Consider the following 15583-nt stretch of genomic DNA (forward strand, 5'->3'; position numbering starts at 1 on the left):
ATGGCATAAAAAGGGTTAGGAACTCCTGTGTTAGCATTTGAAGAAGAACTAAATTTTCCTTCCCTTTTGAACTGTAGATGAAGTTACTTGCAGAACTGTGATTGGAAAAATGTGTAGCAATTATCGAGCTGTATTGAAGGCTGGGAAAATGATCCTAATAAGCCAGGCATATGTGGTAGGCTGTACATTATATAAGAGTATAAAAGACCAATTTGAAGTATTCATATAAAAGCAGATATAGGATCTAGTTATGTAAAATTCAACCAATTTGAGTTTTAATGAAGCTTCAAAGAGATATAATTTTAAGGTGACTGCAGAAAAGTATAGGGTGGATGTCAGAGTTAAGCTCTTTACACAGAGAGTGGTGGGTGTGTGGAATACCCTGCCAGGGATAGTGGTAGAGGCAGATACATTGGGGGCAATGTATCTGGGGGAAACTGTTAGGCCCCTGGATGATAGAAAAATTTAGGGTTATGTACGAGGAAGGGGTTAGATTGATTTTAGAGTAGGTTAAAAGATTGGCACAACGTCGTGAGTAGAAGGGCCTGTACTGTGCTGTAATGTTCCATTTTCCATATACATATTTTTAATAAGAGTTAGCATCTCTTTGATTCATCTGCCTCATTTCTGCAAACTCCCTGAGTACAACATCAATAAAATATCTGGAGGAACTCTGTACTTAAAGCAGTAAAATAAAATTCTGATAAACCAGGGTGGCTGGGAGTTTGCTGGTGTCAGACTAGCAGACTGTTGAGAGTTATTCTTCATAATATCCTACTATTAAGATTTAATACAGTATTATTTTCATTTTTTTTGTCAACCTATTAAAGTGTGTTTCAGAGGAGTGCAGGAACAGGGTGCCAGTGAGCTACAAGGAAACATTGGAATTGACCTGCCAGTTTCAACAGAATGCAAGGAAAGGGGTGTTTAAGTAGTTTAAAGGGTGATTTTCAGGGCAGTGAGAGAAACAATCGCTGCTGTCAAAACATTCGGTTTGCTGAGTAGTCAGTGGATTATTAGAGGTTTACTGTATTTGAGCTATTGAAATATACAGCATGTACAGGGTAAATGATTGCATTTGTAGTGGAATGCTAGTTGAATCATTTGTATAGTTCTTTTAAAAAAATAGAGATGCTGCCTGGCCTGCTGCGTTCACCAGCAACTTATGTGTGTTGCTTGTATTTCCACATGCGTAGCCTTTGCCTAGGTGTCACTAACATACTGTGACAGGTACTCTTCGTATATATTGTCTACTCTTGGATAGGTTGTCCTCTCTTTCAAGGCTTCTGATTCCACCTTATCCCACAGAGGTCTTTCTCAACCATCTTTTCTGTCTTCACTGAACTTAATTGTCTCATAATTTTCCTCTTACTTAAAATTCTGCTCTGACTCTCCGATTCCATTGAGTCTGCTCCGCCATTCAATCATGGCTGATCCATTCCAGCCATGGCCCCAGCCCCATTTTGCCAAACTCCATTCATTTTCCCAGGATTGATGACTAAATTCTTAATGACCTAATTCTTGTCCTCTGGAATTCTCTCTCAAAATCCATGTGTTTCTCCACTTCCATTTTGATCGGAGGTGTTTTTTTTTTAAGGACAGGGTTTGTATCAATCGTATTTTAATTTTGTAGGTTGTTGCTACAGTAGTGAGTGCAAGTGTCTTCCAAAATAAAGTCATTCCGAATGTTAAAAGTATATAAAACATATTGGTACATTAATTTAAATCATTTTATCTTTCCTTTCAAGGACTCAAAGAATATATCTCTGGCAGAGAGTTTACGTGTTACTGCAGAAGCTGCTATGTCACAGACGGGCTTCATGTACGATGAAAGTAGTGGGTTGTATTATGATTACAGTACTGGGTTCTACTACGATTCGGTAATTTGAATTGCTTTCTCTTACACTTATGAATTTTATTAAATTAAGTTCACTTTCATTTTTTGACAAATTAGTATTTAAATAACTAACTTATTAATGTGCTTTAATAGGGATTGCCATGTTAAAAACTGAAGATATCAGGTATTTTAAATGATATGGATAATTTTGGGCACTCTGTAGTTTTAAAAAAAATGATACATGGATTAGAAGTTTCAGTTAGAGTGAGTTCTCTTATTAAAATGCCATTCACTACAATTAAAGTTGTAAATCTGCCCTGTGGATTTTTGAGGGGTTGACAAGTAGAGAAGTTAGGAAATTGGAAGCCTTAGATGGAGGAGATCTGTTGATTTAATTTTTATTACTAAGTTTGTAGAACATATCCGTTTTATTTATTGACATAGTGCAGAGCAGGCACTTTTGGCCCTTCAAGCCATGCTGCCCAGAAAACCCTGATTTAACCCTAGCCTAATCACGGGACAATGACCAATTAATCTACCACCAGTACGTCTTTGGACTGTGGGAGGAAACCAAAACAATGGAAACTGAATTGTTCACAGTAGGTCAGAAGCAATTAGATTACATAAAGAACAAAACATGATAAGTAGGAAGTGATTGTTCTGATAGACACAATGAGGCAAAGAGCCTGCTGAAATTTTTATCATTTAACTTTTAGATTGATCATGTGAAGATACAATTTCACATGAGTGAAAACAATTTCTTCTTCCACAATTTTCTTCTTCCCTTTATCTTGCATAGTTCTTAGATCTATTTAATGTAGCAGATTATAGGAAATTCATAAACTATTTTTTCAAATACGCTTGCTATCTAAATTAAAAGTCTTCTAAAAATTTTTAAAGCATTCTTAAACTTCTCTAATGGTTTTTCACCAATTAACAAGTTGTGCAATATAGATCAGGAAGACAATAGGATGTACAGTGGATTCCGGTTTATTGGGACACATTAGGAACAGCAAGTTTTGGCCCAATTAAGCAACTGCCTGAATTAGCCAAAGTTTCATGGAAATAGTTAAAAACGTATAAAAAAAAACTACTGTTTCACTGAGTAACACATTATGTATTTACTGTAAATGAAATACAGAACAAATTAGAATACTATCAATACTACTACAGTACTATAAAACTGCATTAGTTCCTAATAGTTGGTTTGGTGGTTGTGTCGTATCTGATGATAACAGGAAATCTGTGTGTGAGAGCTTTTAAAGTGGAAACGCCATTCCACTGGGGCAATTCCACATTCTCAACCTGGAAATCCTGGGTCCAGTGATGCAAAGGTTGGCACAACTGGGGTCTTCATTGGTTGCAGTAGATGATCATGACTTCTTCTCTGCCTTGTCATACTGTTCGCTCTCCACAGGCCATTGCAAAAACACCTTCCTAGCTGTTGGAACTCACTGTAGATCTGACTTTGCATGCTAGGACAGACACGTCCCTATCTTTCTGGGGTATAAGGCCTGCCAGCTACCTGCACCTGGTTTACCCTGTTTTTCGAAGCAGTGTACTGGGTGTGCTCACTGCTGCAAGCAAACAGCTACTTGGAACCAAAGGAGAGGATTTTATACAGTCATGCTCTCTTGATTTACTGTAAAAGAACAAAATCAGTGCAGACACTTAGCATAAATAATGGACTGCCTTCATATAATTTTCAATGATTGCATTCTCCAAATTATCATTTGCATTGTAACATTCAAGATGGTTGTTCTTACCTTCAAATTCTTTGTAGTCCTTATAGAGGATGTGCTGGAGCTTTTGGAAAGCATCAAGTTGGATAAGTCACTGGCACTGGACAAGATACATTCCAGGCTACTGTGGGAGGTGAGGGAGGAGATTGCTGAGCTTCTGGCAATGATCTTTGCATCATCATTGGGGACGAGAGAGGTTCCGGAGGATTGGAGGGTTGCAGATGTTGTTCCCTTATTTAAGCAAGGGAGTAGAGATAGCCCAAGAAATTATAGACCAGTGAGTCTTTCTTCAGTGGTTGGTAAGTTGATGGAGAAGATCCTGAGAGGCAGGATTTATGAACATTTGGAGAGGCATAATATGATTAGGAATAGTCAGCATGGCTTTGTCAAAGGCAGGCAGTGCCTTACGAGCCTGATGGAATGTTTTGCAGATGTGACTAAACACATTGATGAAGGTAGAGCAGTAAATGTAGTGTATATGGATTTTAGCAAGGCATTTGATAAGGTACCCCATGCGAGGATTATTAAGGAAGTAAGGAGGCATGGGATCCAAGGAGACCTTGCTTTGCGGATCCAGAACTGGCTTGCCCACAGAAGGCAAAGAGTGGTTGTAGATGAGTCATATTCTGCATGGAGGTTGGTGACTGGTGGTGTGCCTCAGGGATCTGTTCTGGGACCCCTTCATGATTTTTATAAATGACCTGGATGAGGGAGTGGAGGGACGGGTTAGTAAATTTGCTGATGACACAAAGGTTGGGGATGTTGTGGATAGTGTGGAGGGCTGTCAGAGGTTATAGCGGGATATTGATAGGATGCAAACTGGGCTGAGAAGTGGCAGATGGAGTTCAACCTAGATAAGTGTGAGGTGGTTCATTTTGGTAGGTCAAATATGAAGACAGAATATGGTATTAATGGTAAGACTCTTGGTAGTGTGGAGGATCAGAGGGATCTTGGGGTCTGAGTCCATAGGACACTCAAAGCTGCTGTGCAGGTTGACTGTGTGGTTAAGAAGGCATATGCTGTATTGGCCTTCATCAACTGTGGGATTGAGTTCAAGAGCCGAGAGGTAATGTTACAGCTATATAGGACCCTGCTCAGACCCCACTTGGAGTACTGTGCTCAGTTCTGGTCACCTCACTACAGGAAGGATGTGGAAGCCATAGAAAGGGTGCAGAGGAGATTTACAAGGATGTTGCCTGGATTGGGGAGCATGCCTTATGAGAATAGGTTGAGTGAACTCGGCCTTTTCTCCTTGGCTCGACGGAGGATGAGAGGTGACCTGATAGAGGTGTATAAGATGATGAGAGGCATTGATCGTGTGGATAGTCTGAGGCTTTTCCCCAGGGCTAAAGTGGCTAACACGAGAAGGCACAGTTTTAAAGTGCTTGGAAGCAGGTACAGAGGAGATGTCAGGGGTAAGTTTTTAACGTAGAGAATGGTGGGTGCGTGGAATGGGCTGCCGGTGACGGTTATGGAGGCAGATGCAATAGGATCTTTTAAGAGACTCTTGGATAGGTACATGGAGCTCAGAAAATAGAGGGCTATGGGTAATTTCTAAAGTAAGTACATGTTCGGCACAGCATTGTGGGCTGAAGGGCATGTATTGTGCTGTAGGTTTTCTATGTTCTATGTTAACTTGTTGAAGTAGTGAAATCATTTAATTTTCACTTCCAGCCATTTCTGGCATCTCCAAGCCTAAATGCTTGAAACTGCAGTGAACAAAACAGCCCTGACTTGTCTTACTGCTTATTTGTCGTTAACTATTAGTGACAAAAGTCACTGTTTTTTAAATGAAGCACATGCAACAAACGCCATTTAAAAACTGCTTGAAGCATGGTATTGTGGACAAACATGGCCTAGAACATAATGACTTTTTTAGGTACCTTCAAGTACGAAACTATGTTAACCAGAGTTGTAGATATACAGACCTATCAACAGTAGAATTAGAATTTTTCAAGATTCTGAATTCGGCTTGCAGTTCAATACCTAGTAAATCAGTTTCTCGAGTATATAATGCAATCTCCCATGCTAAAAATGTAAATACACTGTATATTAAAGAGAAGTGGGAGAAAGAAGCGGGGTTGGTACTTTCAGAGGAGGCTTGGGGGAAAATCTGCAGCTTTCAATGGACCTCGACTAATTCTTTGACTTGGAGAGAACATTGTTGGAAAAACATTATAAGATACTTCAAGACCCCATATCAGGAAAAATATAAAGATACAAATGTGACGTGTTGGAGAAGGTGCGGCTCCAAGGAGGCAAATCATTTTCATATTTTCTGGGATTGCCCTAAATTAAGTCTATATTGGGAAGGTATTCATAGAACATTAGTTAAGGTACTTAGGTTCCAGATACCTCTGAACTTTGAGACGCTCTATTTGGGGCATGTATTGTTTCTTGAACAGAAGGAAGATATAAAGTTGCTGCAGGCCCTCTTAGTGGCAAGTAAGAAATCAATCACTAGAAAGTGGCTAAATCCAATACCACCTACATTAGAAGATTGGCACGAAATTATCTTGGAAATATTTAAAATGGAAAAGTTGACTTATTCCCTGAGAATTCAAAAAGAAAAATTTTATCAAATCTGGAATAAATGGATTGTATATATAACCCCAACGTGAGCAGACTTTAGATGACTCTCCTAATGATTTATACTGCTCTTCTCATCAACACAGTAATATTGCTAACATAAGCACCCCTAGTCTAAATGTCTTTTTTTTTTGTTTTCTTTTGGAAAATAGAGAATTAACAGAAGTAAAGGGAAAGATTTGGGAAAGGGATAAAAAATGGAAAAATTAAGTAAATAAGTACATAGGGATTGGATAATTATGTCTACGGGCAGGAGCAAGCATGAACAAATTAGGATATAAACACCTACAATGGTTGTTACATAGGCTTATATACAACATTTTGGACCAGTGGAATGGTCCAGAAGAGTTATATGGAAACTATTATTACCATTTTTCTTAACAACTAATACCATTACTTAGCCTAATAGATTAGAATTACCACAGTACATAATTATCTATTTAAGTGTCTAATTTCCTTTTATATCATCTCAATGTGTACTTAATGTATAAATAATTATAGTTTTATACATATAAAAAAATGGAAATGGTTATATGTGTGAAAAAGTACATGATATTTGTGAATTCCTTATCCAAATAAAAATAAAATTTAAAAAAAAGGAAAAAAAAGAAGCATGGTATTGTGTATAACGGCTGCAAAGATCATGCGTCTGATACTAGTTAGGTGTTCAGCAACAGTCTTCTGCCCCAATTATGCGGCATAGTGTTCCCAAATAAACAAAGGGAATCCTGGCTATTCTCTGAATTAGTTTTTGTTCTTTAAGAGTTGTCCCAAATAAGTGGCTGCCCCAATTAACCGGAATCTACTGTGTTGACATTTTTATTTTAGTCTGTTTAAAACAATCTGGTTAATGGTTGTAATTGGGATGAAGTTCCTGGGTTAGAAAGAGAAATTTGGCTGGATTTTGACCATAACACAGTAAGACCTATTGGAATGCTTGCATTTGACCTTTAGTTGAGTGCAGAAGCAGGCTCAGCTGTGATGCCATAAGTAATTTAAAAACTTATGCAGTGAGAACGTTTACAAATAAATGAGTGATATCTCTCATGGGATGGTACTCATCCATGAATCAACATTAGTGGGTGGGTGAGGGTGTGTATGAGAGAAGGAGTGAGTGAAAGAGGAAAATTCCCTTTTTGGGTCTCTGTCCTAACCAGAAAGAACAGGTAAAATCTAGTTTGATCTGTATGTGTAATAAGAGTTTGCACTGTCACTGAATTCCCATATAAAAATAAGGATCTTTTATTCTGATTATTTTGTTCCATCCATGTTATTGCCACAATTTCTTCTTTGGATCTCAAGAATCTGCATACTCTTCTTGAACCAGTGAATAATCTGTAATGGTAAAACATGAAAATGTCATCCAAAGCTGTATTTTCTTAGTTTTCTAATATAGTTTAGTGTCTACTTATTTTTAATTAAAATGTGAATTATAGATCAATTCGTAACCATATATTTGTTTTTAATGAAAAGACAAATCAGCTCTACTATGATCCAAACACTGGAATTTACTATTATTATGATGCTGGGAGCGGCCTCTACCAGTTTCATTCTCGAGTGGATCTACTTACATATCAAACAGCAGATACAGAGAAAAAGGTTAAGAAAAAACGAAAGGGAGTAGAAAAGTTAGAGCTAAAGGAAGAAAAGGTATGTTGCATTCAGTTATCTTTATTGCTTCCTAATAAAAGGAAAGAGAAAAGTCTTAAGATATCATGCTTTACAAATTCTGCTCTCTATTCATTCCTTTTACAAGTAGTAATGCCTCATTAACATTTTGTATCATAGCTCTGAGCACCAGAGAATAATTATTTTCAGTCAGAGTTGATACCATTGGTTGTGACTTTTTTTTCATGTAACAAAGTATGTTGCAGGACGACTATGATGTTCTATCACTTTTATAGATTAGGCTGAGCAAAGGGTACAGTAACCAAGAGTTTACCTCTGCATCAAAGCCACCATGCATCAGCTTCTCAACAAAGACTGCTACAGGTTCAGTTATTCACAGTTATGTTCTTTATTGCTGTCTGCAGTGCCCATGCTCACTTGGGCTGGATGCAGGATAGTTGAGCTGCCATAATGGCAAGTAGGCTTCAGGCATCATGTACTGCTAAGACTTTAGGTTAGAGCGCTTTGACAAAGGAACAGCTGGTGTTGGACCTTTGCCCTCATGTTGAAGGAGGGATTGTAATTTAAAAGCTTTTGTAAAATACCTTTAATGTTTATAGACATGTACATTCATTGAGAGGCATTTACATGCAGTTTCTAGCTCGGAATTGTTTTAAAATAAATCACATTGAAGTATTAAGAACATTAAAATCAATTTTTTTAAAAAGTCACAATTTTCTTGCAAATCCCCAGGCTGGAAATCCCATTCAACTGAATGGCCTAATTAGTGTAGGATTATAAAGCCTGATCCTCTGATTTTAATTCAGATTTAGTGATTTGACAAATTAGATTAGATTATGAGGACACTCAGTCCTTGGTTATTGTCATTTAGAAATGCATGCATTAAAAAATGATACAACGTTCCTCCAGAATTATATCGCAAGAAGACACAGGACAAACCAAGACTAAAACTGACAAAACCACATAATTATAACATATAGTTACAACAGTGCAAAGCGATACCATAATTTGATAAAGAGCAGACCATGGGCACGGTAAAAAAAAGTCTCCAAGTCCGGATAGACTCATCATCTCACGCAGGCGGCAGAAGGGAGAAACTCCCTGCCATGAACCTCCAAGCGCCGCCAACTTGCCATTGAAGCACCCGACCACGAGTCCATCCGAAAACTTTGAGCCTCCAACCTGCTCCTCCGACACAGCCTCTCCAAGCACCATCCTCTGCCAAGGGCTTCGACCCCACCCCACCCCGCCTGCCGAGCAACAAGCAAAGCCGAGGACTTGGGGCCTTCTCCTCCGGAGATTCTGGGCCACCCAGTAGCAGTAGCAACGAAGTAGGCATTTCAGAAAATTCACCAGATGTTCCTCCATGCTCTCACGTCCGTCTCCATCAAATCAGGATTGTGCACGGCATCCTACTTGACAAATAACAGACATCACCACCGGAGTGGCCGCTGCGAGCTGCGTCGCGTCGCCATCTTCTCCCTCCATGTCCTGGTTTGTGCAGATTTGATTGAACTTGGTGATTCCAGCAACATGCTTCCAACACAGCAAATGTGTTTGCAAATATAGAGAATAATAAATAAACCAAAGAATATATGAGTTATGAAATGCAGAGCAGGAAAACATGTCTGGCAGATAAGGTGGGGCATGTCTGCCACTTCCAGAGAAAAGGTAACGTCCATCAATAAATCATTAATTATGACCTTGGGTTCATCCTTACTGGTGGTGGCTGTGAATGGATCCAGACCTACCCAATGACATTTGCTCTTAATTGTACTCTAAAATGGCCTGGCATTCAAATTGAGCAAGAATAAAACCAAACAGATCACCTGGCATATACCTTGGATATAGCTAACTTTACAAAAGTCCTCAGAAACCTCTTGGGATTGGTGTCTAAATTGGGAGAACTGTCCACAGGCTGAGTCAGCAACAACCTGATATCTGTACATCATGGTAACTGCACCGTAATATAGAGATGGAAAGGAATAGCCCATAGATTCAGAAGTCTCTTGGTATCTGGGTAGGAAACACCAAACTGATTAACACCTCATTTTTCCCTCATTTGTTGAATCAGTGCTCCTCCATATTACATGAGTAGAAACACTGAAAATAACAAGGCTACATAATGTAGAATGGGTTTCCATTACTGCGGCACTCTGCGAACTCGCCAAGCCTTGGCCTCCAGACTGGCTCTGAAAGAAATAGTTTCACAAAGGATAAACCTACTTGATATCATCCTTGCCAATCTTCCTTTGGAATTCCATCTTTCAATGATAGTATTAGTAGAAGTGATCACTGTATGGTACTTGTTGAGATAAGAATCCTGTCTTCACACCAAGGATATCCTCCATCATGAGTGTAACTATAATCATACTAAATAGGGTAGAATCTATGAGGAGGGCATGGAAGACTTTTTCCGCACTCGAGGGGTAAATATGGGCCCCAGCTGTGCCTGCCATTTTGTTGGCTACGTTGAACAGTACATGTTCCAAGCCTTCCCGGTAATGCCCTGTGCACTGAATAAGACCATAAGACAAAGGAGCAGAAGTCGGCCATTCGGCCCCTCGAGTCCGCTGCGCCATTTTATCATGAGCTGATCCATTCTCCCATTTAGTCCCAAACCCCCGCTTTCTCACCATAACCTTTGATGCCCTGGCTACTCAGATACCTATCATCCTCTGCCTTAAGTACACTCAATGACTTGGCCTCCACTGCTGCCCGTGGCAACAAGTTCCATAGATTCACCACCCTCTGACTAAGAAAATTTCTTTGCATTTCTGTTCTGAATGGGCGCCCTTCAATCCTTAAGTCATGCCCTTTTGTACTAGACTCCTCCATCATGGGAAACAACTTTGCCACATCCACTCTCTACATGCCTTTCAACATTCAAAATCTTTCTATGAGGTCTCCTCTCATTCTTCTAAACTCCAAGGAATACGGTCCAAGAACGGACAAACGTTCCTCATATGTTAACCCTCTCATTCCCAGAATCATTCTCGTGAATCTTCTCTGTACCCTCTCCAATGTCAGCATATTCTTTCTTAAATAAGGAGACCAAATCTGCCCACAGTACTCCAAGTGAGGTCTCACCAGCGCCTTATAGAGCCTCAACATCACATCCCTGCTCCTGTACTCTATTCCTCTAGAAATGAATGCCAACATTGCATTTGCCTTCTTCACCACCGACTCAACCTGGAGGTTAATCTTAAGGGTATCCTGTACGAGGACTCCCAAGTCCCATTGCATCTCAGAACTTTGAATTCTTTCCCCATTTAAATAATAGTCTGCCCGTTTATTTCTTCTGCCAAAGTGCATAACCATACACTTTCCAACATTGTATTTCATTTGCCACTTCTTTGCCCATTCTTCCAATCTATCCAAGCCTCTCTGCAGTCTCTCCGTTTCCTCAGCACTACCGGCCCCTCCACCTATCTTTGTATCGTTAGCAAACTTAGCCACAAAGCCATCTATTACATAATCCAAATTGTTGATGTACAATGTAAAAAGAAGCGGCCCCAACACGGACCCCTGTGGAACATCACCGGTAACCGGCAGCCAACCAGAATAGGATCCCTTTATTCCCACTCTCTGTTTCCTGCCTATCAGCCAACGCTCTATCCACGTATGTAACTTTCCCGTAATTCCTTGGGCTCTTATCTTGTTAAGTAGCCTCATGTGTGGCACCTTGTCAAAGGCCTTCTGAAAATCCAATATACAACATCCACTGCATCTCCCTTGTTTAGCCTACTTGTAATTTCCTCAAAAAATTGTAATAGGTTTGTCAGGCAGGATTTTCCTTTAAGAAATCCATGCTGAGTTCTGCCTATCTTGTCATATGCCTCCAGGTACTCTGTAACCTCATCCTTGACAATCGACTCCAACAACTTCCCATCCACCGATGTCAAGCTAACAGGTCTATAGTTTCCTTTTTGCTTTCTTGCCCCCTTCTTAAATAGTGGAGTGACATTTGCAATCTTCTAGTCCTCCAGAACCATGCCAGAATCTATCGACTTTTGAAAGATCATCGCTAATGCCTCAGCAATCTCCACAGCTACTTCCTTCAGAACACGAGGGTGCATTCCATCTGGTCCAGGAGATTTATCTACCTTTAGATTATTCAGCTTCCTGAGTACTTTCTCTGTTGTAATTGTGACTGCGCACACTTCTCTTCCCTGCCACCCTTGAGTGTCCGGTATACTGCTGATGTCTTCCTCAGTGAAGACTGATGCAAAATACTCGTTCAGTTCCTCCGCCATCTCCTTATCTCCCATTACAATTTCTCCAGCATCATTTTCTATCGGTCCTATATCTACTCTCACCTGTCTTTTACTCTTTATATACTTGAAAAAGCTTTTAGTATCCTCTTTGATATATTTGCTAGCTTCCTTTCATAGTTAATCTTTTCCCTCTTAATGACCTTCTTAGTTTCCTTTTGTAAGCTTTTATAAACTTCCCAATTCTCTGTCTTCCTGCTAAATTTTACTTCCTTGTATGCCCTCTCCTTTGCTTTAACTTTGGCTTTGACTTCTATTGTCAACCATGGTTGCATCTTTTTCCATTTGAAAATTTCTTCTCTTTTGGAATATATCTGTCTTGCACATTCCTCACTCCTCGCATGAACTCCAGCCACTGCTGCTGTGCCTTCTTTCCCGCCAGTGTTCCTTTCCAGTCAACTTTGGCCAGTTCCTGTCATGCCACTGTAATTTCCTTTACTCCACTGAAATATCGACACATCAGATTTTGGCTTCTGTTTTTCAAATTTCACAGTGAACTCAATCATGTTATGATCACTGCCTCCTAAGGGTTCCTTCACCTCAATCTCTCTAATCACCTCTGGTTCATTACACAATACCCAATCCAGTACAGCCGATCCCCTAGTGGGCTTGTCAACAAGCTGTTCTAAAAAGCCATCTCGCAGACATTCTACAAATTCTCTCTCTTGAGATCCAGTGCCGACCTGATTTCCCCAATCCACTCGCATGTTAAAATCCCCCACAATTATCATAACACTGCCCTTCTGACAAGCCTTTTTTATTTCCTGTTGTAATTTGGACAGAATAGGACAATGGCTGAGGAGAACACTTCTATTTTCAATGGAAAAGGATTTACCAAATTTTCTATCCTATGCAATTGTCCAAATACGAGTTCGCACCCCAAAAAACTTAAAAATATCGAAACAGCAGGCATAGTTTTGGTCCCCTCATCAGACATTGGTGGTTTTGGAAGCACTTAAAAATTGAACTAATGTTGTTGAGTTCCTCATGAGCTTTAAAGTTCTGTCACATTTCATAAACCCATGGTGTGATTAAAACATACTGACTACAAAAGCAAATGAGTGTATTGCTATCTGACTGTACGCTGCAAATCTTTGAAGAGTTTAGTTTGCTAGTTGTTAAGATCTAAATCTCTTTAACAACTTATGATACCTACAGGAATGGTTAGTAATTTTCCTTTCCAGTGGATTCTCCTCCTTTATGTATAGAAATAACTATTTTGAAAATTCAAGTGTATGTGCCTCTATTCCATGAGCTTAAATGAAGACAGTTTGGAGGCATCTGTGGTTCTTGTCATTCTAATTTTTAACACTATTAATATTTTCCTTCAATCTATATTGCCTTACTCATCAAGAGCAAGCTTGAAGGATGCTCTATTTTCCATTTGTACCTTCTCATTTTCACCTATGTGGCATGCACACACTATTCATTCACATCAATGCATTTCATTGAAACAGCTTAATGTATAGCATTTTGCTTTCACCTTTTCCATTGATCATGTAGGTGTCAGATAAAACTGCTCAATGTTGTGTTCTGCAGACGAGACAGTATAGAATGCAAAAGTGTTACAAATGCAAACTCAATTAGGTGAGTGACAACAACAAACAACAGGAATTCTGCAGATGCTGGAAATTCAAGCAACACACATAAAAGTTGCTGGTGAACGCAGCAGGCCAGGCAGCATCTCTAGGAAGAGGTACAGTCGATGTTTCAGGCTGAGACCCTTCATCAGGACTAACGCTTCAGACTAACGCAGTTAGTCCTGACGAAGGGTCTCAGCCTGAAACGTCGACTGTACCTCTTCCTAGAGATGCTGCCTGGCCTGCTGCATTCACCAGCAACTTTGATGTATGTTGAGTGACATGCGTTGTTTGCTCTTTGGTGTTTTTCAGGTCACTTGCCCAGGATCCATTTTGTCACTATTTTGTGTCAAAGGACATTAAACCTAATGCTCTGCTAAGGTCTTGGTTTTTTTAATATATATCCAACTATTCATTAGATTCTGTTCCTCCTGTCCCTAGGTGCTGCAAATGACAGAATCAATGGCTAGTTTGAAGATTTCTTCTTTGGGATGGTCAGAATCAGAAACAGGTAGATTAATGGCAAAAATAGGTTTCTAGTACAAATAGCCGTCCTAGGCTCATTAGTGGTGGGAATGATCTATTAATTGTACATGATAAACATAACCTGAAGGTATTAAGCCCATAATGCTGCAACTTGAAACATGTTTTTTTTAAATCTTGATCATCTTTGAGGCACATAACTCTGTGGCTTTGTTCCATTGATTAGTCTTTTTTAGTAGACCTTTATTGAACATTGAGGTTTAAAAAGTGAGTAATTCAAATAAAGATCATAACCTCATGAAAATGTTTTGTGGCAAAGATACAGTATCAGAAATGCTCTTAACAAATTAAAATTCAAAGTCTTTGTGAAGGTTATTTGAAAACCACCATACATTATATGAAGCTTATTGGACTTTCATAATCAGGTTTATATCACTGACACGTTGTGAAATTTGTTGCCTTTGCGGCAGCAGTACAATGCAATACGTAATATAGAGAAAAAATGAATTATAATACATATATAATATAGTTAAATATGAAGTGCAAAAATAAAAAAAATAATGCGGCAGTGTTCGTGGGTTCAATGTCCATTCAGAAATTGTATGGCAGAGGGGAAGAAGCTGCTCCTCATCATTGAGTATGTGCCTTCAGGCTCCTGTACCTCTTTCTGATGGTAGCAATGAGAACAGGGCATGTCCTGGGTGGTGGGGGTCCTTAATGTTGGAAGCCACCTTTTTGAGGTATTGCTCCTTGAAGATGTCCTAGATACTACAGAGGCTAGTGCCCATGATGGAGTTGACAAAGTTTATAACTCTCTGTAGCTTATCTCAATCCTGTACAGTAGCACCCCCACCCCTCCATACCAGATGGTGATACAGCCAGTTTGAATTGATATTTGTTCAAATCTCACTTCATGGAGGAGGAGAATCTAACTGAATGGTTTCTTGCATAACACAGCTGTAATTGCAGAATTTCTACAGAAGATAACAGCAGAGAGAAAATGCATTCCGCGCTCAAATACTTGCAAATTGATGAGCAATTGTTGGATGTTTACAACATTTTCTATTTTATTTCAGATTTCTAGCATCTGTAATCATGTTTGTTGTTTGATATTGTCTCAATTTATAATAGTATTTCAGTGCTGACTACATTCCTAGAGGAATTATACTATCAAGGATGAAAAGCATTTATTTGACACTGGCTAAATAAGTATTATCTCTCCGATCTTTCATTTGTAGACCAGCTTCTTTTCTAGGGCCCTCTTATATCCTCTGAGAAACATCTGTTACTGGTTTCTCATGCTGATGTTGCAAACAATAAAATGTATATTGTTTGATTGCCAAGATCTGAAAAAAGTTAGATTGAATCAATCATTTAAGCTTAATGAAAAGTTGAATCTATTTGCTTATATTTTGGGAAGTTGTCACTCATTGTCAGTTCCTTCAGTTT

The 15583-nt window shown here is 39.2% G+C and overlaps 1 protein-coding gene across 4 annotated transcripts in view; it reads left to right on the forward strand.

Moving 5' to 3' along the window:
- The window catches only part of aggf1 (angiogenic factor with G patch and FHA domains 1), an 82213-nt gene that overhangs the window by 10854 nt on the left and 55776 nt on the right, over nt 1-15583 (forward strand). For all 4 annotated transcript variants that reach the window (XM_063049300.1, XM_063049301.1, XM_063049298.1 and 1 more), the window contains 2 exons: nt 1749-1880; nt 7642-7818. In XM_063049300.1, the coding sequence (XP_062905370.1) occupies nt 1749-1880; nt 7642-7818 (309 nt within the window). The remainder of the gene's footprint in view (nt 1-1748; nt 1881-7641; nt 7819-15583) is intronic.

Source organism: Mobula hypostoma, chromosome 5 (genome assembly GCF_963921235.1).
Source record: "Mobula hypostoma chromosome 5, sMobHyp1.1, whole genome shotgun sequence".
Classification (NCBI taxonomy): domain Eukaryota; kingdom Metazoa; phylum Chordata; class Chondrichthyes; order Myliobatiformes; family Myliobatidae; genus Mobula; species Mobula hypostoma.